The sequence below is a fragment of the Anneissia japonica genome, unplaced genomic scaffold, assembly GCF_011630105.1.
Source record: "Anneissia japonica isolate Jap-2015-1 unplaced genomic scaffold, ASM1163010v1 scaffold284892_len55129_cov184, whole genome shotgun sequence".
Lineage (NCBI taxonomy): Eukaryota > Metazoa > Echinodermata > Crinoidea > Comatulida > Comatulidae > Anneissia > Anneissia japonica.
The window spans coordinates 7,075-30,527 of record NW_022746338.1 but is presented as its reverse complement, the minus strand read 5'-3'; the positions used below and the strand labels follow the sequence as shown (position 1 = coordinate 30,527).

Sequence of the window (23,453 nt, the reverse complement as noted above, 5' to 3'; positions counted from 1 at the left end):
AAATGTGAATAACAATTGCTCGTAAATGATAGATTGCTCCTGGAAATCCCTTGGTTGGATTATGTTGTAATACCCCCTCAGTCAACCCATCAATGTTAGAGTGGGACCGGAGGTCCCGTTTAATAGCCCCCACCATTTTTATTTTCACTCATTTTCGTACTGGTATGCGGGAGGGGTGTAAATGTAGGTATTGATTTCTCGAAAATGACAAATTGTTCCTTGAAATCCCTTGGCAGGGTTACGGTGTGATACCCCCTCATTCAACCGATCGAGGTTAGAGTGTGACCGGAGGTCCCGTTTTATAGCCCCAACTTTTTATAATTTTCACTCATTTTCATATTGTTGGAGTGTAAATTAGGTAACGAATTCTGGAAAACGGCAAATTGTTCCTGGAAATCCCTTGGTTGGATTATGGTGTAATACCCCCTCATTCAACTTATCTAGGTTAGAGTGGGACCGGCAGTCCCGTTTAATAGCCCCTCCCCCTTATCATTTTAATTTTCACTCATTTTCGTATCTGATATGCGGGAGGGGTGTAAATGTAGGTATCGATTTCTCGAAAATGACAGATTGTTCCTGGAAATCTCTTGGCGGGGTTACGGTGTGATACCCCCTCATTCAACCGATAGAGGTTAGAGTGTGACCGGAGGACCCGTTTTATAGCCCCACCTTTTTATAATTTTCACTCATTTTCATATTGTTGGGGTGTAAATTAGGTAACGAATTCTGGAAAACGGCAAATTGTTCCTGGAAATCCTTTGGTTGGATTATGGTGTAATACACCCTCATTCAACCCATCACGGTTAGAGTGGGACCGGAGGCCCCGTTAAATAGCCCCCACCATTTTTATTTTCACTCATTTTCGTACTGGTATGCGGGAGGGGTGTAAATGTAGGTATCGATTTCTCGAATATGACAAATTGTTCCTGGAAATCCCTTGGCGGGGTTACGGTGTGATACCCCTTCATTCAACCGATCGAGGTTAGAGTGTGACCGGAGGTCCCGTTTTATAGCCCCACCTTTTTATAATTTTCACTCATTTTCATATTGTTGGGGTGTAAATTAGGTAACGAATTCTAGAAAACGGCAAATTGTTCCTGGAAATCCCTTGGTTGGATTATGGTGTAATACCCCCTCATTCAACCCATCGAGGTTAGAGTGGGACCGGCAGTCCCGTTTAATAGCCCCTCCCCCTTATCATTTTAATTTTCACTCATTTTCGTATCTGATATGCGGGAGGGGTGTAAACGTAGGTATCGATTTCTCGAAAATGACAGATTGTTCCTGGAAATCCCTTGGCGGGGTTACGGTGTGATACCCCCTCATTCAACCGATAGAGGTTAGAGTGTGACCGGAGGTCCTGTTTTATAGCCCCACCTTTTTATAATTTTCACTCATTTTCATATTGTTGGGGTGTAAATTAGGTAACGAATTCTAAAAAAACGGCAAATTGTTCCTGGAAATCCCTTGGTTGGATTATGGTGTAATACACCCTCATTCAACCCATCACGATTAGAGTAGGACCGGAGGTCCCGTTTAATAGCCCCACCATTTTTATTGTCACTCATTTTCGTACTGTATGCGGGAGGGGTGTAAATGTAGGTATCAATTTCTCGAAAATGACAAATTGTTCCTGGAAATCCTTTGGCGGGGTTACGGTGTGATACCCCCTCATTCAACCGATCAAGGTTAAAGTGTGACCGGAGGTCCCGTTTTATAGCCCCACCTTTTTATAATTTTCACTCATTTTCATATTGTTGGGGTGTAAATTAGGTAACGAATTCTGGAAAACGGCAAATTGTTCCTGGAAATCCCTTGGTTGGATTATGGTGTAATACCCCCTCATTCAACCCATCGATGTTAGAGTGGGACCGGCAGTCCCGTTCAATAGCCCTTCCCCCCCCCCCCTTATAATTTTATTTTTCACTCATTTTCGTATCTGATATGCGGGAGGGGTGTAAATGTGAATAACAATTGCTCGAAAATGACAGATTGTTCCTGGAAATCCCTTGGTTGGATTATGGTGTAATACCCCTTCAGTCAACCCATCAAGGTTAGAGTGGGACCGGATGTCCCGTTCAATAGCCCCCACCATTTTTATTTTCACTCATTTTCGTACTGGTATGCGGGAGGGGTGTAAATGTAGGTGTCGATTTCTCGATAATGACAGATTGTTCCTTGAGATCTCTTGCTTGGTATTTAGTGTAATACCCCTTCATTCAACCCATCAAGGTTAGAATGGGACCGGCAGTCCCATTTAATTTTAATTTTCATTCATTTTCGTACTGGTGTGCGTGAGGGGTATAAATGGTTTTATCTGAATTTGTTGTTTCTTAATTATCATCATCAACACCATCATCATCATTGTCATTATTATTATTATTATTATTATTATTATTATTATTATTATTATTAATAATAATATTATTATTATTATTATTATTATTATTGTTATTATTATTATTATTATTATTATTATTAATGACACAAATTGCTACCACCTCTTCTGTTATTTATATCTTTGTGGATTATGCTGTAGGGAACCAGTGCAAGTTTATGTTGAAATTTTTTAGTTAAGGTTTCAAACAAAGCGATGACAGAAATATGTGGTCAAGTGAGCTTATGGAGTTAGAAATCATATCAAAATTTTACCATATTTTTGCAACTTACGCCAAGTGAAAAGGTAGTGTTAATTTTGATTGACTAAATTTAGAAATAAATGTATGTTCATCAATATTCAGTGGTTAATAACACTATCTTCTGAATAATCAAAGTACATTATAAGACCCTTTAAAATGCACTATTTAAAGAAGTTTAAATAGAAAAAAAAATTATTATAAAATATAGGTATTTCTTAGCGTACGATCTTACTTCTGTACCCCACCACACAGCGCTAGAAGATTTGAGAAATGGTAGATTCCAGAAATGTGCATATTCATGAAGTCATCATTCCGGTAATGCATTTAAGGCTTAGCTCTGGTTAAGGTAAGGTCAATGTAGGTCTATGTGTATTATGTAATTATATTACAGTTTACAACACGTAATAATAGGTAATGTGATTTTAACATAAACACGAACACCGAAGTGTGATCGGCAACTGTCACCATACAATTTTGGTATCCATCATAATAACTTTTGGTACAAAATACTGACAGACTAGGTCCAGGGAGATGTAAATCTCCCTGCTCGGTCTACCTTGGAGCGTTACAGGCTACAAGCTCGGAACCTGCAGCGACGTACACGCTCATTGCACAGCAGGGGCAGACGATGCAATCACCATGGTATTCTTGTACAGAGGTTACGGTACACGATTGTAAAGTCACTATAAATGATTTTATACAAAATTAACATGCATATATGTATGTTACAGCACGAAAGTATAAACCCACGATTCATTATTAAATTAAAATCGGCGACGAGTCTATAATTGTATTAACTGTTCGTTACCAGAGCAATAAAGAATATCTCAACAGAGTCCACATAATGATTTTTTGTTTGTTATATTTTTAATACTCAGGTGGAAACACTGACCAAAACCAGGTGCACAATCAAAAACAAAAAACTTAATTGTTCCGGTATTCATTGCTCAATTACAACGGTACAGAGAAGTAAAAATCAACATAAAAAATGCAACCTACAGAGCGAAGTCAGTTCTATTTCAAGAATTGATAGGCCATTGTAACTTAACTAGACGTATCCGGAGATTTTCCACTCGGCAGACTTGTACACATTTCTTACTCTTTTGTGTATCATAACCAACAAGTAAAATCAATACAAATTCAGTGCTTTATAAAACAACCGTCATATGTGAGTAAACTTAAATTTTACATGTATAACATGACGTGATAGCGTTAATATCATTTACAGCATACTGTATGCTAGTGTTTGATATTTAACAGTTACACTTAAATATAATAAAATGACAATATTCAAAACTTAAATAATTGAAGGTGTTATTTCATAGTATTAACCTTTGGCGTGTGAGCCATAGAAAATGTCTTAATAGTACATAAATGTTTCATTTAATAGGTACACAGACCTAAACCAAGTGAACGATCAAAAAAAAAAAAAAAATCCGTAACCCGGTAATTATTCACATAAAAGGGTAAAAATAATCTATAAATCAACATAATTGGTGTACAGAACAAAAGCATTATCATGACTCATATTAAATCATGGCGAACTATATTAAAAAATGAAGTATAACCGTTTTGTCAATAACTGAAACTTAGGGTCGTGTCCAGAGATTTTCCCACACGGCTGGCAGTACTTTCTTTTGATCGTATTGGATCTAATCAAGACCACAGATAAAATCTAATACAGAGTAAGAGCTTAATATAATAAAATGCAAACAATTTTTTCTTAGTTTCAGTTATGTTCAGCATGTAAGAAATAAATGGACTTCCATCGTCTGCCGGGGAAAGCCTGACGATTACCTGGTCACTTCTTCTTAGGGCACATAAAAAAATGTCGGATTATCTCCTGCCCGCGTAAAAAAAGGGAAATATTTATGCAAGAATAAAAAAAAAAATTTTGCCACAAAATTTCTTTCAATCGCTAAAAAATACAATACAATTTCGTGACTGGAAATATATTTCTTTACAAAACAATAAATTTAAAAAAATTAGAACAGTTTTTATACAATATTTACAATTTAAAAACACTCCCTCATCAATTAACAAAAAAAAAAACCAATATTTTATTGTCGTGATTAAAAAAAAGTGATCTAATATTTATTCACGTGTCCTTAAATAAACTTAGACCAGCCTAGTTCGATCATAGTTAAACATTTGACGTCATCAAAAGTTTGCATTTTTACAATAAAAACATAAGTTAGTGATTCGAATAATATTATAGGCCTATTAAATGTTATGTTAGACATGATAAATTGACAATTTTCTTAAGTTAATACTGAAATTTGTAATATTTTTAATTGGTATATAAAACTTCAGCCTTTGCCGCTAATAATGCCTCAACAGTACAGTACATCAATGATTTATGGTCAGGTGGTACATACTGACCAAAACCAGGTGCAAGATTTTTGGTCAAGTGGTAACCCATGACCAAAATATTTTGACAGTGACTTGTTTTTCAGTAATCTTTAACAAAATCATGTAGAAATAAACATTATAATGATAATTCTTTAGTCATATAAATACATAAGTACGGTAAGCAATGTGCATGATAAAGTATATACTAATGGCTGATTGTGTTAGGCATATAATAGGCCTTTTTATAATATTGCTTATTTTCAGCAATGCCTTGTATGCATTAATTTTTCAGATGGCTTGTAGAGTTTGGAATCGATGAATTTCTATTTTCAGCATAGGCCTTCGCCATGATATTTTATAAGCCTGACTTTACCAAGTATGCCCCAGGATGCAGTTTTCCTCAGTACTTTTTTCCTTCAGCTAATACTTGATGTCTCTGTGGCCTGTACACGAATTTTGTGATAATGTGTCTTGGCTTGCCCGATCGCTGTTGACGCCCTACCCGTGCATTGACAGTTTCCGATAGTAATATCAGGAAGACAAAGATTATGCTGAAAATATTAAATATTCTTTAGGTTTTTCTAACGGTTATTCTTTAATGCCAGAAAGCCTTAAAGGTTCTACTGTAACGTTCCCGACTAATTAGATGACTATCACGAATATGCATTCAATGGATTTTAACAAGTCTTTGACACAGTAGGTACTATATTTTCTTCAGTTCGGAAATGGAACACGTCAATTTTATAGGCCAGCTGTGAGCCCGGGCAGTTTTTCTCTTGAAAGACTTTGATATATATAAAAATGACTGAAGAAAATTTTATTCAATCAGATTAATTTTTATATGTAAATGATCGCAAGAACATGTCTATTCTGTTGCCGCTTCAACCTGATATTGATCGCAAGAAAATTTGCCTTCTGTTGCCGCTTTAACCTAAGCAATGGGATTTATTGTAGGCAAAGTTATGACGTAAAAAATCGACTCCGCATAAAAAACCCACATTAATATTTATACTTTCCCAAACATTTATGGGGGGCGAATTATTTGAGAGAAATAAGAATCCGCTTGTTAATTGTTTGCAATAGCTGTATTCATAACGCTCTATTAACTGTTTCAATTTAATTTAAGTGCATCCTATCCATGGTTAAGAGATACTTCTTTGTTATACATTGTAAAGCCAGACTAAACGGCTTGTTGTTCAGGTAAGATACACCTAGACGATGACGTAGAATGACGTATGTTTGTTGTGTTATGGTGCAAGTAGTACACAAGTCGGGCGCCTTTTTGAACATATGCATTACTAACTCTTGCAAAAAGCGACGAGATAACTCGCATTTGGCCTAATCAATAGAAAGTGCTATAACAGTGCCACCGGTGAGTTTACTCGTCCCCTAATAATTTCCAGACAAATTATTAGACATTTAAAAAAATGTATGTTGGTACATGTGAACTTGTTTTGGCGCAAGGGGAAGAACCTTAAAGAAGGGTATGGCAGCCAACCTGTTAAAAATGAACGTAAAAATGAATCTCTATCTATGTCGCATCAGACCTAGTTGGTGACGGAACCTCTATATAGGTCTAATATCATTGAATGCCTGTACTGCTTTGTGTCTATATCCGGTATTTCCTCCACAACCTTGTTCATACCGAGGTAATACACAAAGTAACTTAAATACACTCCGCATTCATCAGTGTTGTGCTGATGTGGAGTTGACACCTTCTTTATTTTGCATGTGAACGGGATACTGAATTTTTTTCGCCAATCGTCCTGCACAACTTTCACTGCAAGTTCCATTTCTCTCATATTTTCGCCGTGCATTGAATTAAATGTAGTTACAGTCTTGTTCTTCAGGTTGATGCCAACAAGGAACCAGTGAACACCATTGTTCACTGGGAACAGTAACCATTCGTATGCTCCGAGATCTGTGTTCCTCGTCCATCTGAGAAGGGACGTATCTCCTGTCCCTGTTACTTTTTGGTACCATTGTGATTTAAAATTGTAAATCTTTGGCAGGTCGTCGTTCATCCTAGACTTCATATGTATCAGCTCCAGATAGCCATTGATGACTACATCATTCAACCAGTTGTCGTCGAACAGTGTTTTTATATCCCTGTACCGTATGCAAATTTTATTCACCTGTCTCATGACATCATTCGGTTTCCTTTGGCAGTTCATTCTAATTGTCTCTATGATGACATATGTATCACCACATTTTATTTCTATGTCATCACTTTCACTCACGCCTGTAGGTTGTGTGTCATCTGTCACAATATCATCACAGGTCTTGGTCTTTAAGGACTGCTCGCTACATTCTTCAGTGGGTTTCCTAGCTCCATTTCCCGAATCTGATGTTCCATGACTGGTAGAGTCACTTGTAACGCGTTGTGATATTTCTTGTTGGATTGAAGTGGTATTATCATACATGATTATGTAGCTTTGATCATAGACTGCAGCTATGTCCTGGGGCCGTACATTTTCTATGATGTGGTCATCACATAGTATCCAACCATTCTTTGCAGTGGACTTCCTAACCATCGTAACATAGTGTCCAACATCACATGTGTCTCCCTTGTGGACAATTACCGACCTCAACTGATAAATGCTCATCACTTCATCATTTTCTGTCCCCCTTAAATAGGTCATGAATATCTCGTCTGGGGGTTCCACCGATGCCAACATCTTCCCTTGGCTTTGGTTCCTCAGCATAATAATAATTAAACACTGAGGAACTGTCTTTAACTTCTTCTGAGTTGAAAGTTGTGAACAGTTCCTACACTTTTCACATGGATCTCCGCGTTCTATGAGTTCTGGTTCCTTCGCCATTTTGTCCACTTCCCTCTGCAAACTAATTTTATCTGCATTACTCAGTACAGGAACAATTATCTCTGTGAATTCATGTCTCCTTATTTGTGTTCTTTCATTGCAAGTCGTGCAAAGTACACACTGCTCCACTTCAATCGTGTTCATTCCAATATTTGACATCATAGGCCCCAAGTGCAGGGAGATGAACTCATGTGCATCATTTTGCTGTCCGTATATGAGTGACCCCTCCCTACGTGAAGACAGTGCCTGTAGCAATGATCGGGTATGCTTTTTTTGGAGGACTTTGTTTTTCTTGTATCTTCTCAGAAAACGGCTGATTTCCATGTCTTTGCGATTTGCCCATTCATCATCAGGGACTTCCGAAAGGGCATCAACAGCATTTGTCGAAATCAATGCTTGTATGTTCGCATTGAACCAGCAGTTGTTGTGTAAATTTGTCAGGGGGCGAAACCGCCGAATGGCATAACAGGTCTGCCGATTGATTAACTTTGGTATCTTGGGGGTCCGTATATGATTTGAAGTCTTATAAGTCTGGAATGATATTATTAGTTTCCCTGCCAACGCTTGTTGTACGCTCTGGACTTGTTTTCTCAGTCTTTTTGGTTCCTCTCTGGGACGCTTTTCCAATCCACGTTTCTGAAGCTTGTGTAGACGTCTTATACTAAAAAACAACAAATGGTATTGGAATTAAACAAGTTATGGAACTAGTTTGCCAGTGACAGATCCAGGAATTTGAAATAGACCGGGCTCGGGGTGGGACTTTGACAGATATAGGGTCTATTACCACCTCACCACACCATGATTTGATTATGGCACCTCTAGATATCCGGAAATGGCACTCTTCTCATATTTCAAATTTGAAAATTTAATGTATTTTTTTCTGTTTTTTTTTTTAATATAATTTCGGAAAGTTAGAAAGGGTGTGGGTGTGTGTCTCAACCCACACCCTTGATTCCGCCCACTGTTTGCATATATAAATGTTGATCTTAGCAGATGTAAATTATTATCAATATTTATCCAGGCAAAAATGTGAGTCAAACATATACCATACCGCTCAGCTTTATTTAACAAATACAACACATACCTTTTTATTTCGGGATGATACATCGTCCTCATCCTCATCACTTCTGTTCCTTGACTTTTGTGTGAAAGGTTTGGTAACTGGTATTGGCTTCATTGGGGACTGTTGATATTTCCAATGCTTTTTTTCTTGCATTTTCAATTGTTCGTGTTGCATGTTGTCGCAATTCTCCTCGACGAGGTTGGTCCTCTTTTTGCTAGCTGTCTTTGACTTAGCCGACTATGAAAAGATCATTTATATGATGTCATGCTAGCGTTAAATATTTTTTATGCCGGCTTTTGTCTCTGAAATGCGAGTGGATTATAATATTTGTTTTGTTTTTTACTTTTAGTTGTGTACATGATTATACTGCAAAGTTCAGTTGAAATTAATAAATTAATGTTATTTTGTATACACCAAGTACCTGACTTGATGATAGAGTTCTAAATTAAGACATTAAACCGTTCGTCCCGTGTAGAAAATGACCCATGTGCACAAAATTAAATAACACAATACACTCTTCTAAAAACGGTAGGGATTGTCCCCTAGTGTACTGCCCAATTCACCACCAGAAAACCCCACTTAGCATAAGTCTTCGAATTTACGCGGGTTATCCTTGTTGGGTTACAAACCAAATCCAATCCAAATCCAACTACACTGTACTGAACACATGGGAAATATTTCACAGTACGAAAGAGAACAGTGTGGGTGAAATATACCGCTCAGGTTTATATAATACAACACATACCTTTCCCTTTTGGGGGGATACATCGTCTTCATCCTCATCATTGCTGTTATTTGACCTTCCTTTGACAGGTTTGGTAACTGGGATTGGCTTCGTTGGGGACTGTTGATATATATTTTTTTCAGTTATGTACATAATTATAGTATAATGTTCATGTGAAATCAATAAATGATTGTGAATCTGCATACACCATAAGTACCTGACTTGACAATAGACTTCTAAAATAAAACATTAAGCCTTTGGTCCCGGGTACAAAATGACCCATGTGCACAATATTAAAGAACGCACTACACTCTTCTGAAAACGGTAGGGATTGTGACCTAGTGTACTACAAATTTACCACAAAAGGACCACACCTGGAATAAGTTATAATCGTGGGTTATCCTTAGTGGGTTACAAACCAAATTCCAATCCAAATCCAACTGCACTGTACTGAATGCATTTCAGATATTTCACCGTACAAGAAAGAACTACATTAATCAAATATATACCACTCCGGTTTATATAGCAATACAATACATACCTCTCTTTTTTGTGGGGATACATCGCCTTCATCCTCATCACTTCTGTTACTTGACTTTCGCTTGACAGGTTTGGTAACTGGGATTGGCTTCGTTGGGGATTGTTGATGTTTTCCATGCTTTTGGTCTTGCATTTGCAATTGCTCGTGTTCCGTCTTGTTGCAATTCTCCTCGACGAGGACGGTCCTCTTTCCTGTAGCTGTCTTTGACTTAACCGACTACGAAAAGATAAATTATCAGAACAATTGTATGTAGGTTGAAAATCATCAAGTTAAAATTATTACTAAATTATTAGTGAATACATAAAAGATAGTTTACTAGTGTTAGTCAAATACACAACGCTCCGCTTTATATAACAAAACATACCTTTCTCTTTCTTGGAGATATATCGTCTTCATCCTCATCACTTCTGTTACTTGACTTTCTCTTGACAGATTTGGTAACTGGGATTGGCTTCATTGGTTTTTGTTGGTATTTTCCATGCTTCTTGTTTTGCATTTGGGACGGTTCGCGTTGTATTTTGTCCCAAGTCTCCTCAACGCGGATGGTCCTCTTTCCCCTGACTCTCTTTGTCTTTTTTTACGAGCGTCTTTCAGAGCAAGCGTCTGCAACGCTTTTGTTGTCTCTCTCAACCTCTCGGAGAACACATCAACTCGGTTCCGAGATTTTCGTCGAAGAATTAACGTCTTTAGCTGGTTGAACCTCCCCTCCTGTACGCCAGTTGTTTTGCTAGTTGCCCTTATTCCTTCTGTGAATGTGTACCTGTGGTATGGAGCCGACGTTCCGTGTCTCTTAAGGTTTCCAAGCATGATGCCAGACCAAAGCGGCAATGTAGGCAGCAGAGGTTTTTGTATATTAGCCAAAAACCTTGGGCCATACCTCCCATTGTTCTCCACCGTGCTGTCACCTTGTGCAATAGTCTGTTTTGCACGCTCAATAGTTCTCTTAGCCCATCTTGTGAAGCAAGTACCTTCAGCAAGATAAAGGAATTCCTCTTCAGTTTTGTTGATCGTGGTAGTTGTTCACCCACCACAGCGTCTTCAGTTGATTCGTACACGTCATCCGACACCTCCTTCAGTTTTTCCTTCGAGAGAGCATTGAATCTATTGTGCATTCTGTCACTTGCCTGCTGCACTTCTGTTGTTAATTTTGTACCTTGCAATACAACAGCCATGTCAAAAAGGGCTTGCTCAGCCTCCTGCAGGGAATCTGCATTTAGAATAGTACAGAAGCAGTACAACCCATACTCCATATTCCCTGCATAGTACGTCTTGCATGATTTCTTCACATCTTTCATTACATGAGCGGTACACGCGTGAGGGATCGTTTTGTGTTGAATATCGTTATCCAAGGCATTCCCCGTTACAATCCGCCAGCAGCGATCTAAGAATTCCTTCACAGACTCGTTGTTGAATTCTGCCAGAATTGCCATTATAAAAGCCATCGCTCTATCCATATTGATTTGGCGGGGGATAGAATCTCTTTGGTGTCCGAACAGAAGCTTTTCACATCTTCTAAATTCCGATATCCAAAAGCGTATGACAGTGGCCGAATGGACGGTACTGAGCATACCCATGATTGGTATCGGCGATTCGCCTTGTATGGGGTTCTTCATGCACAGTTCGTAGTAAAGGAACTTCTTTTTTTCCTTCGACAAGCGAGCAACGTTGCCTGTAGCATCTATTACCGCTGCATTTTTCTGGGAAAGATCGTGCCATAACCTAACACCTTCCTCGCTCCAGTAAAATACGAAAGTTGGTGATGTAGCTATGAGCTGTATAAAGCCCTTTACTTTTTTGTTCCCTGTGTCATTCTCCATATTTTTTTTCAATCGATGCAGACTCGTTAGCTCATCGCTGTCGAGAATACACGATGTACCTGCTTCATATGACACTTGCCGGAGTACTTGCTTGTTTGTACCAAGATCATCGAAATTACCAGCCAAAACAACGTGAGCAGCATCTTTTTGCCCATGTCGTCTTAGGTATTCATTCAAAGGCTTTTCGCCATGGGTGAAGATTTCTTTCAGCTTTTCCCTCTCTGTTCCTTTTATAGGTCTGGCATGCTGTTCTTTTAGGTGGTGCATTACAACGTCGTGGCTATATTTTACAGTTGCCCTAAAATTTCCATTCATTGTCAGTTTGGCAGTAATGGGGCAATCTTTGAACTTGCAGTACAGGCCTGCTGTAAACAGTGCTTTACGTCCTCTCAATCGCTGTTTAGACAAACTTACACGGTGACGTCTTATCATCAACACGCAATACGGATTTGATAATTTCATCCCTTTTATGAAAGGTTCATGCCACTGCCCTTCCTGAAAATACCTCGCTCGCAAATGTTTGCACATTTCGTTCCATCGTTCTTTTCTTATTGAGAAGGTTGCAGTTTTTTGAATATCAAACCTTTTGATTATATTTTCACCAATATCTTCTCCAAGGCAAGCGCCTATGGTGGCTTTGTCAATGGGTACTTTCTGCATAAACGAGGCCATACTTTCGCTTCCTTGACTGGAAGCAATGGCTGCACCTTTGCCACGCTCATAATCGCCAATGTATGGATACAATCCAGAGCTTGTGGCACGATGTCTATCTGAATATCGTTTGTCACTGCTGCAATCCACATCCGTAGAAAATATGCTGTTTTCGTCGGATGATCCGATAGTCGTATTGTCCTCAACATTTGAAAGACACACATCTTCTTCAGCAAGGTCAAAATCTACGTTACGGCTGTGGTGCTCATCGTCTTCATGATCGCTTTCTTTTTCGTACCATCCATCACTTGCGCATGGTTGTCTATCTATGCGTTGTTCATCACTTGTTAAACCCGCATCATCGACAATTGTGTGAGGTCCAGTCGAAAATATTCTTTTTTCGTCTGATGATTCTGAAGGTGTATTTGACTGACACGCGTCTTCATCATCAAGGTCAAAATCCAAATTACGGATGTGGTGGACATCGTCTTCATGATCGGTTTCTTTTTCAAACAATCCAACAGGTTGTCTATCTGGACGTTGTTCGTCAATGCTTGAACCAACATCATGAACACCTGTGTGATATCCAGTCAGAAATTTGCTGTTGTCTAATGATGCCAAAGATGTATTATCGTCAGCATCTGCAACACCCATATTTTCCCCATCATGATCGAACTGGATGTTAATGATCTGGTGGTTTTCATTATCGGTTTCAGCTGGTTTTGTTTGTTTGAGGGTCAAGGTGTTCTTTTTCAATTCAAGAACTCTTTTACCGTCATTACATCCTCTAACCCCACAGCAGAATCGGTAACATGCCATATCCACATCAATGTAGGTCATAATGTTTATACAATCGTAATGATACCATTTGAAGTACTTTTCACACTGGACAGCCGGACGAATGACACTCCCCTTCCAAGCCTGTTGGCAAATGCAGTAGGTGTAAGTTTCCCAACGTTAAGAAAACCTCTTGGGTTTATGTTTCTTTTACTTCTCCATGGCACTGTAGTGGCTTGTGGCTCAGCTTCAAGTTCTGGTTGTGCTAATTTGGCATCCTGCCCGTCTTGCAATATGTCATTTGCATTGCTTCCAACGTTCGACTTTCTCCTTTGGGCGTCCCAAACATTCTCTGTATATTCCCGTACCCCTCCTCTGTTTGTTCCTCCATATAACTTTCAAATACTTTCTGTTACTAATAGTATTGAACCACTTCATTTCTTTCAAAATAGTACCCCATACTGAACAGGCAATCTCACTGGTAGTATTAGTAGTCGGGAAAATATGCATGGCGAAGACCATCTTCATTTGTTCATAATCAACATTTTTCCTCTTCTTCTTTGCAGCAGGAATCCATTGGCGGCGACCACGACGACGACAATCACCCCGACGAGAAACACCTCCAAAAATCTGTTAAAGTTTGAAGTCAATGATTACCAATATGTTGATGTGATTAAAAATATGCTTTAAAATATGATATAAAACTGCCTAATAATGACCAAAATGGAAGAATACCAAAACCGCAAGCTTCACTCAAGCAGAATTGTCAGGATACTATACAACCATAATAATCATTATGGGAATTATATAGTACGTGGTCAATGAGGCTTAAATACAAAGTTTTACATTTATAATAATAGGAATGGTATGGAAATCTAAATAGTGTATTTCCCCCAGCCTAGGAACACTTTTTGGGTGCAAAAATACTTTACTTTTTAAAACAATTACTTCGGTCCGTGACAAAATAATGATAACGATATTAAATTTCAAAATATGAAGAACAATTAGGTTGTGTGATATAGTCAACAATACTCTTTCAAAATAAATATTTTTATTTTTCATAATTATAATATAATTTTCATAATTATAATGAAAAATATGTTATTTTTACCACATGGACAAATGCCACAAAAAATAACTTTCAGGTGAGGACAATTATTAAAATATGTCAACCTTCAAAAGTCATGTTCGATCCTTGTCAATGGTCAAATTATATTTAAAAAAAAAACATATTGTAGAATTCACAAGCATCATGTTAATATATGTTTGATCAGTAAAACGCAAATGTAAAACAAATTGCGGGGCCACATTTTAGGACCTCAAACCTAAAATTTTTATTTATTTTGTTTATATTGCATATGCTATGAAATTTACTTATTTTTTAGTAAATTTTACTAAAAAATTCTGTCCATCCTCACAATTTCAGTGTGTATTACTGTATTAGAGTACAGTATGTAAAGACTGATAATATTAACATTATCGATATCAATACTTTTACTGCACATTATTATCTTGCAGTAGAATAGCAAATGATAACGACTCGTAGTCTACTAGAATTGTAGGTATGTATGTACTATAATTTTTTTAAATATGATTATTCAATACTGTACCTAATATCAGAAAAATTTGGTTTTTTTCCTCCTGTGCCATACTTTAACGTCATACCGCATCGTGATGCTGTTTTCGGAACTATTCATTGTATACCCGATATTCATTAAATATGCATGATTATGTATATATGTAAATTAATAAATAAATTACATTATATTACGTCATAATGTACCATGTCCATAATATTTGAATTACTGGAAATTCCACATAATGATCAATGCATTACACTGTTAAAACACTGTAGATACCATAGTCATCATTTAATTATTTGCTTGTCTTCTATTTATCTAGCATTAATGACTGTCTCCTGAATTCTGTGAATAAAATATCTAGAGTGGTCTTGTTATAAGGTAATATTGAAAAGATATATTTCAAAAATACATCGGTATGAGGTAACAATTTCCCTCATATCTGTCTGTTTTTGGTAGGTATGTATGAGGTAACAATTTCCCTCATATCTGTCTGTTTTTGGTAGGTATGTATGAGGTAATTATTTCCCTTGTAAAAATGGTCTAAATTGACAAGCGGTAACGTGAATAAAAACTAGTTATCAATCTTTCATTCGTGTTTAAATGCTGTAACATGCCAGAATTTAAATCAATTCATTAAAAAAGTAAATTAATTTATTTGGGTAATCAAGGTGCTATAATATGCAAAAATATTATTAGATTACATGGAATGAAAACAAACATTTTTAATTAAACATTTTTGCATCATAAAATTTAGTAATTTGAATCATTATTGTGTGTAAAAAGGCAAAATGCTGGATATATAAAATAATATAACAGGAAACAATATAACCCAATAAAAAAGTGTCATGATAAACAGATAGTAGATATTTGTAATTTGACTGTCATTTGATTCAGATAAAGGTAACTTATTGGCATTCATCGTCCTTATGCAAGCAATATAGGCATGTTGTCAAAACATAAAATAAACACTGAGAATATAAGGTTAGTTTTTTAAATATTCATGGGAAGTTCATTCATAAATAATAATTTTAAATCTTAATTTACTGTTTTGAAGTCAGGTCTGAGCTTAAAAAAAATACCTCCGACATTAAAACCGTCATCAGATGACAAATATAATTGGGACCGCCAAATCAGAGTGGTTCGCAGAGGGTCTGCTAAATTAATATTTTTTTTACGATTCCATTATTAAATAATTTTGTCTCGTGTTATAAAAATTAAAAATGTCATCATGCCTTAACAATAATAAAGTACCTTTAAAAGGTTAATAACAAGCATGACTTGGTTCACTTAAATTGTTTTAATTTGCATTTTATTTTAATTACAAATATTTTATTGTTGATCTGACAGAATCTTTTAAATTAGTTGCATCTTTTATGTCAGTTACTGCTCTATGTAAATATGTTTAGTATAGGAGAGCCATAGTTGCAATACTCAGGTAATTTACATCTTGTCTTCCATGTTTTTATTTTTCTCTTCCCGACGAATTGTGGTTTTCCTCCCCAATGGGTGGGTTGGCAAGGCCTCCTCGACGGGGGGCTGTAGCCCAGCCTAGCCCCGCCCACCCCTTAGCTCCGCCACTGATTACTCTTACCTGGATATTGAATAAATTAAAAATATATCAGGAGGGAGCCATAAATTTGTGGAAATTTAAACTAAATGTGGGAGAACAGAATACATTCAACTATGAGGTCCTACCGCAGTCCCAACCGCGGTGGGGCCGAGGTAGCGTAAATCCCCTATTTGTCAAATGTACTGTCTTAACCCCCCCCCCTTCCTTTCGATATCCAATATCCAAGATGTCGTAAGTTGGCGAATCAGATTCTATCCATAATCGTATTGGCGGAAGATGAATCACTGTCACCCTAAATTTTACACATTAAAAATTAAACGGGGGACGGGGATAAAAGAAAATTACCTTTAAATATCGAGTCTGACAGTGTCATTTCCGGCCATCTTAAAGTTGAATAGACATTAAAAATTTGTCTACCTCAACCTCACCATTGTTGGGGTGGTTCCTATTTTGAATTCCATGATTTGCAACTATTTAATGTTGCACTTTCGTGGTGAATCATAATATTCTCTCTGTAGGCCTAATCTTATGATTGGAATATGGACAATGAGGACATGGGATGTCTGTAAAGATTTTGGCATGTCCAGAGGGGTTGGAGAACGCAAGAAGGTTGGGAACCACTGATTTACATTCTTGGTCACTGCAATAAAACAACTAAGCCTACTGTAAAAAAAAAAAAAAAAACATTTCATATTCACTTGAACTGCTGTCTGCGCCAATTCAACAAATTTCTCATGGTCTTTTATCAGCGATTTTGGGCAAGCATAGACATCTAATTATATGTGTAATGATAAAAAAAAAAAGAAATTTAAAAATATGGTCTTTGATGTATTTATTTTACCACTTCAAAGCCGTGACTGCACAACCATCACAGCCCAACATAGTTGAGGCTACCAAACATAGATGAGGCTGATGTGGGAAAATGATGATAGTAAAATTCATTTATCTAATTAATTGAGGCGATGTACCATAGAAAATAAAGCTTCAATGCTAGTTTAATCTTTGGTTTTACTTTACCTACTTAATTTGCCGAAAATCAATCTTATCTCTATTTATTACACGTTTTTCCTCATACTTCAAAAATTATAATACAGTCACGCGCACTCGAGATAAGATAAGATGTACGCCTACTCTGGCTGTACAGCGCTAGTTCATTAAATCCTGGGTCATTATGGAGTTCATTTAAACAATATTCAGGAATCTTCTTGACATATGAAATAATATTGCGAAAAAAGGTGAGGGAACCCTAACCCCCTCCCCCTCCCTTTACATACATGGGGTGGTCGCCCCCCCCTCCATTTAAAAAAAAATTATTAGATACCGAAAATGCTCTAAGATGGCGCTTCTTAAAAGGCGCATCCTACCTTGAAAGTTTGCTTTTCACTTGCCATCTTCAAACGATGTTATACAAAGTAAACTTTGTTTACGATCAAAGGACACAATGAATCGGTGATTGTTTTTTGTTTTTTTTTTTGCTTTCACTTAATGAATTATAACTTCATACACTCACTCTCCGGAAAAAAAAACTGACAAAAATGCAAAACCTTTCGCATTACCGAGCATGGTGCTAAAGAGTAGACCAAAGGTCAGGGGTCAGTGATTGAGTGCAAAATGGTGGCCAAATCCAGCATAATAATGTTTTTATTTTTGGCATAACTTTTACCTGTTTGACTCGGCATTTATGCCTTGCATAATTTTGGTAAATTTAGCATAATTTTAAGACATTGACGTTATTTTTCATCTGATAATTTAATGGACAAAAAATTACAAGAATCCTCTGCCGCTTCAATTACGCGGCTGTTAACTCCTCTAAAATGTGATGTGGTCCTATTGCGATTGTAGGGATAGGCCCAGGGTTGCCATTTTGCATTTTTGGGGCATGATTCTCAAATATGGCGGCATAAGAAATAGCCTGAACGTAACGATTAAAACGTCTGTAGTTTAGCTATATTTGGCCCAATTTTATAAAAAGTTTGCATTACTCCAATATTGATATATAAGGATATCATGGATATCTATTGTGTTCGTCGTCAATCAATATATAATAATAACAATAACAATGATAATAATAATAATATTAATAATAATAACAAAAATAATAGCAATAATAATGATAATAATAATTATATTAATGATAATTATTATTATAATAATAATTATAATAATAACAATAATAATAATAAAAATAATAACAATAACAATAACAAAACAATAACAATAACTATAACAATAACAATAACAATAACAATAACAATAACATTAACAATAACAATAACAATAACAATAACAATAACAATAACAATAATAATAATAATAATCCGTTTACCAATTATCCCATTAGGCAGTGTTGCTCACCATATAAGTATGCGTATAAGTATAAATTAAAAATTAGTCATGAAATACGTGCACTTCTTTCTCTTCTCTCTTTTCCTATTCTCCTGTTAAAGATTTAACAGGTAGTGTCTCAATAATGTATATCGTTCATTCTATCGGCCAGTTGGTCAGTCAGTCAGTCAGTCGGTCCGATGGTTTTCCCCTTCTACGGTCCATTTTCATTATACTTGTTGATTGTTTTTAGTAGGTATTGCGCTTCTTGAAAAATTATATATATAGGCCTATTTTATATTATACATACCTGCACACATGCATACATCATTTTAATATCAATTCCCATTAATTTATAGATGGATAGAAATATTAATGACATGCACTGATGCACCGATTGAGGAGAATTGCCAAAAATCGACAAACATGAAACACTTTATAGCAATTATTCATTTGTATGACGACATTGAATGATATTTAAATAATAATCTTGATATACCTCGCTTAATGTACGTGCCTGTATTAGACTCTTAATCGTTAGATTCTGAGTTTATCCTACAGTTAGAAATAAAATTCCCATTAATTTTAACATGTTTCCATTACGTTTAATACGCTAGTTTTTCAATTACTGTAAGTTCTACCTATATCAAATTTAGCACTAAGTTTCTTAGAGACTTCTGTCGTATAATTCGGCGATTAATTGATTAGTCGCTCGGTTTTTTTGTTAGTAGTAGTTCCCATTTGAATTGAATAAATATTCAAGCAATTCCGGTTATTTGTTGTTTTGTGCTAAATGTTATGTCGGTGTTTTCAATAATGAATATATGAAATGCTTCACAAGAAAGTATTTAGTATGAAAATGAGTGAGAAAACGGTAGTTGGAAAAAGAGGACGTCCGGTTCTAAAGTTTAACTTGGTAACACCAAAGACACTCTTTAAATAAGGACAAACCTGATGAAAACCATTAAAATCTGGTATTATTTATAATTAAAGAATAATGCTAATTAGTGTTAATAATTATTATAATAATTATAATTATTATATTTATTTTTAGTAGGGGCCTATTATTTATCATGAATTATAGGTACCCCTACAATCAAATTTGAAACTCCATCTAATTAATAACCGATATTTTGTGATTCTAAAAAGTCACAAACTATTTTCAGAAACCAGTCAGCTTAAAAACACATTCATACAACTAACACCGTGGTTCCTTTGCAGGTCTGTATTGTTAATTATTGTTATTGACGAGATAGAATAAACAATAACTGGATTTCCGTCAGGAGAATCCAGTACAGTTTAGCAAGCTCGGTAGTCTAGAGGTATGATGCCACGCTGAAGATAGTGGGTTCGAATCCCACCCGATAACAACTTACGATTTTTTCGCAAGCTTTTTTCACATGTACTAAGTATATATTCAGTACATTTTCACGTCAGGTATTACACCTAAAATGTGTTTCTTAAGAGATTGTGTATACGATCTAATGATCAACAAGGGATTTTCAGGAGAAGTCTGACGTTTTGAGCAATTGTTACCTACATTAACACCCCACCCTAATAAAAGTATGACCATTATAAAAATGTGCAGCTATTAAATGGTACCCCATCATTCCCCCTAACTTCGATAGGGTGAATGACGGGCTATCACACCATAAGCCTACTAAGGAATTTCCAGGAACAATCTGCCGTTTTCGATAAATCGTCACCAGCAACTACATCCCCCAACAGTATGAACATGAGTGAAAATTATATAAAGGTGAGGCTATTAAACAGGAATTCTGGTCCCACTCTAATTTTCATGAGGTGATTGATGGGGTATCACCCCATAACCACACCAAGTGAATTTTTTTTATTTTAGTAGCAGTTCTCTAAATTTACACCCTCCTACCTAAAAGTTTCTCCCACTTCAAATTCAGTGTAATTTTAAAAAAATGGGAATATTAAATGATCCCGGTCCCACTTTAACTTCGATGGGGTGAATGAAGAGGTATCATACCATAATCCTACTAAGGAATTTCCAGGAAAAAGCTGCCGTTTTCGAGAAATAAGTATCTAAATTTACACCCGAACAGTATGAAAATGAGTGATAATTATATAAAGGCGGTGCTATTAAACTGGACCGACAGTCCCACTCTAACTGTGTTAGGGTGATTGAAGGGGTATCACACCATAATCTACCAAGGGATTTTCAGGAACAATCCTCCGTTTTCTATAAATCGCTACTTACATTCACACCCCAACAGTATAAAATGAGTGAAAATATTAAAAGGTGGGGCTATTAAACCGAACCTCCAGTCCCACTCTAACTTCAATGTGTTGATTGAGGGGGTGTCACACCCTAATCCCACCAAGTAATTTCCAGGAACAATCTGCTTTTTTTTGAGAATTCGTTACCTACATTTACACCCAAACAATATGAAAATGAGTAAAATTATAAAAAGGTGGTGCTATTAAACCGGACCATCAGTCCCACTGTAACTGTGTTGGGGTGATTGAGGAGGTATCACACCATTATCGTAACAAGGGTTTTTCAGGAACAATCTGCTTTTTTTGAGAATTCGTTACCTACATTTACACCCAAACAATATGAAAATGAGTAAAATTATAAAAAGGTGGTGCTATTAAACCGGACCACCAGTCCCACTGTAACTGTGTTGGGGTGATTGAAGAGGTATCACACCATTATCGTAACAAGGGTTTTTCAGGAACAATCTGCCGTTTTTGAGAAATCGTTACCTACATTTACACCCGAACAGTATGAAAATGAGTGAAAATTATAAAAAGCTGGGGCTATTAAACCGGACCGCCAGTCCCATTCTAACTATGTTAGGGTGAATGAGGAGGTATTACACCATTATCGTACCAAGGGATTTTCAGGAACAATCTCCCTTTTTCGAGAATTCGTTACCTACATTTACACCCAAACAATATGAAAATGAGTGTAATTATAAAAAGGTGGGGCTATTAAACCGGACCGTCAGTCCCACTCCAATTGTGTTGGGGTGATTCAGGAGGTATCACACCATTATCGTACCAAGGGATTTTCAGGAACAATCTGCCGTTTTCGATAAATCTATACCTACATTTACCCGAACAGTATGAAAATGAGTGATAATTATGTATAGGCGGTGCTATCAAACCGGACCGCCAGTCCCATTCTAACTGGTTGGGGTGATTGAGGAGGTATCACGCCATTATCGTACCAAGGGATTTTCAGGAACAATCCTCCGTTTTCGACAAATCGCTACTTACATTCACACCCCCAACAGTATAAAATGAGTGAAAATATAAAAAGGTGGGGCTATTAAACCGGACCTCCAGTCCCACTCTAACTTCAATGTGTTGATTGAGGAGTTATCACACCCTAACCCCACCAAATGATTTCCAGGAACAATCTGCCGTTTTTGAGAAATCGTTACCTACATTTACACCCAAACAATATGAAAATGAGTAAAATTATAAAAAGGTGGTGCTATTAAACCGGACCGTCAGTCCCACTGTAATTGTGTTAGGGTGATTAAGGAGGTATCACACCATTATCCTAACAAGGGTTTTTCAGGAACAATCTGCCATTTTTGAGAAATCGTTACTTACATTCACGCCCCCAACAGTATAAAATGAGTGAAAATATGTGGGACTATTAAACCGGACCTCCAGTCCCACTCTAACTTCGATGGGTTGATTGAGGGGGTATCACACCCTAACCCCACCAAGTGATTTCCAGGAACAATCTGCCGTTTTCGAGTAACAACGATCTAAATTAATTTATACCCCTCCAACCAAAGGTTCCTCCCATCTGAAATTTAATGGATTTTTTTTAATGGGGCTATTAAACGGTATACCCCCGGTCCCATTTTGACTTCGATGGGGTGGAAGGTCACTATTATAGCTGGTTATATACATGTGTATAATTATGTACATAAATAGTTAACGATGTTCAGGCCCGTATTTAGGGGGGTTCGGGGGTCCGAACCCCCCCCCCCCCCCCCCCCGCGGGGGGGGGGGGGGGGGGGAGGGTGATTGAGGGATTTTCAGGAACAATCTTCCGTTTCGAGCAATGGTTACCTACATTTACATTCCACCAGTATAATAAATGATTGAAAATTATAAAAAGGTGGGGTTATTATTGTAAAGTTATAAAAATACCTTTCTAGAATACTTGTCTATAGTCTAGAATACTTGTCTATGGTTTTAATGGTAATGGGTCATCACGACAGTTAAACTATGATTAGGCTCAGGGCCACTTAATAACACAGGGGTATAAGCAAGGACACTAAACTACTTAAATGGGACCTCCATTTAGTACAGGGACATTCTGAAGGCTATGAGAATGTTCCCATCACAAGATCGACTAAAGTAGGCAATTAATCACTTTATGCACATTCTCTAGATTTTAGCATAGACTAGATATAGTGGATGATGATTAGGAACATCAAATTTTCGGATAGAGCTAGCAGGAGAATAACAGCGAGATTAGACTAGGAGTTAAACGCCGGACTACATCCTTTTTATATATACAGTCTGACATCAGTGAAACTTAATGTTTATCTTAAGTTATCTCATGTAGTAGTTTGAATAAAAAGGAACCC

The 23,453-nt window shown here is 36.8% G+C and overlaps 2 protein-coding genes across 2 annotated transcripts; both read right to left on the bottom strand.

The window, feature by feature from the left end:
- Positions 1–6,396: 6,396 nt before the first annotated feature.
- Positions 6,397–8,275, bottom strand: LOC117120200. The gene has a single exon (XM_033265217.1). The coding sequence runs from the start codon at positions 8,135–8,137 to the stop codon at positions 6,539–6,541; it is 1,599 nt and encodes a 532-aa protein (XP_033121108.1). The 5' UTR covers positions 8,138–8,275; the 3' UTR covers positions 6,397–6,538.
- A 61-nt stretch (positions 8,276–8,336) lies between these two features.
- LOC117120199 lies at positions 8,337–11,148 on the bottom strand. Its single transcript, XM_033265215.1, has 5 exons — positions 10,506–11,148; positions 10,142–10,357; positions 9,565–9,720; positions 8,898–9,113; positions 8,337–8,474 (listed from the first exon to the last, which is right to left on the bottom strand). Exons 1-5 carry the CDS (start codon positions 10,635–10,637, stop codon positions 8,337–8,339), a joined length of 858 nt encoding a protein of 285 aa, XP_033121106.1. The 5' UTR covers positions 10,638–11,148.
- Between the last annotated feature and the right edge of the window lie 12,305 nt (positions 11,149–23,453).

What these genes read in the sequence shown, in the direction of transcription:
- LOC117120200 (XM_033265217.1), bottom strand. Translation starts at nt 8,137, where the DNA reads ATGGAAATCAGCCGTTTTCTGAGAAGATACAAGAAAAACAAAGTCCTC.
- LOC117120199 (XM_033265215.1), bottom strand. Translation starts at nt 10,637, where the DNA reads ATGCAAAACAAGAAGCATGGAAAATACCAACAAAAACCAATGAAGCCA. An exon ending in CACCCACACTGTTCTCTTTC is followed by an intron (nt 9,114 to 9,564) that starts GTACTGTGAAAT and finishes ATCTTTTCATAG; the next exon opens with TCGGCTAAGTCAAAGACAGC. An exon ending in TATCATCCCGAAATAAAAAG is followed by an intron (nt 8,475 to 8,897) that starts GTATGTGTTGTA and finishes GTTGTTTTTTAG; the next exon opens with TATAAGACGTCTACACAAGC.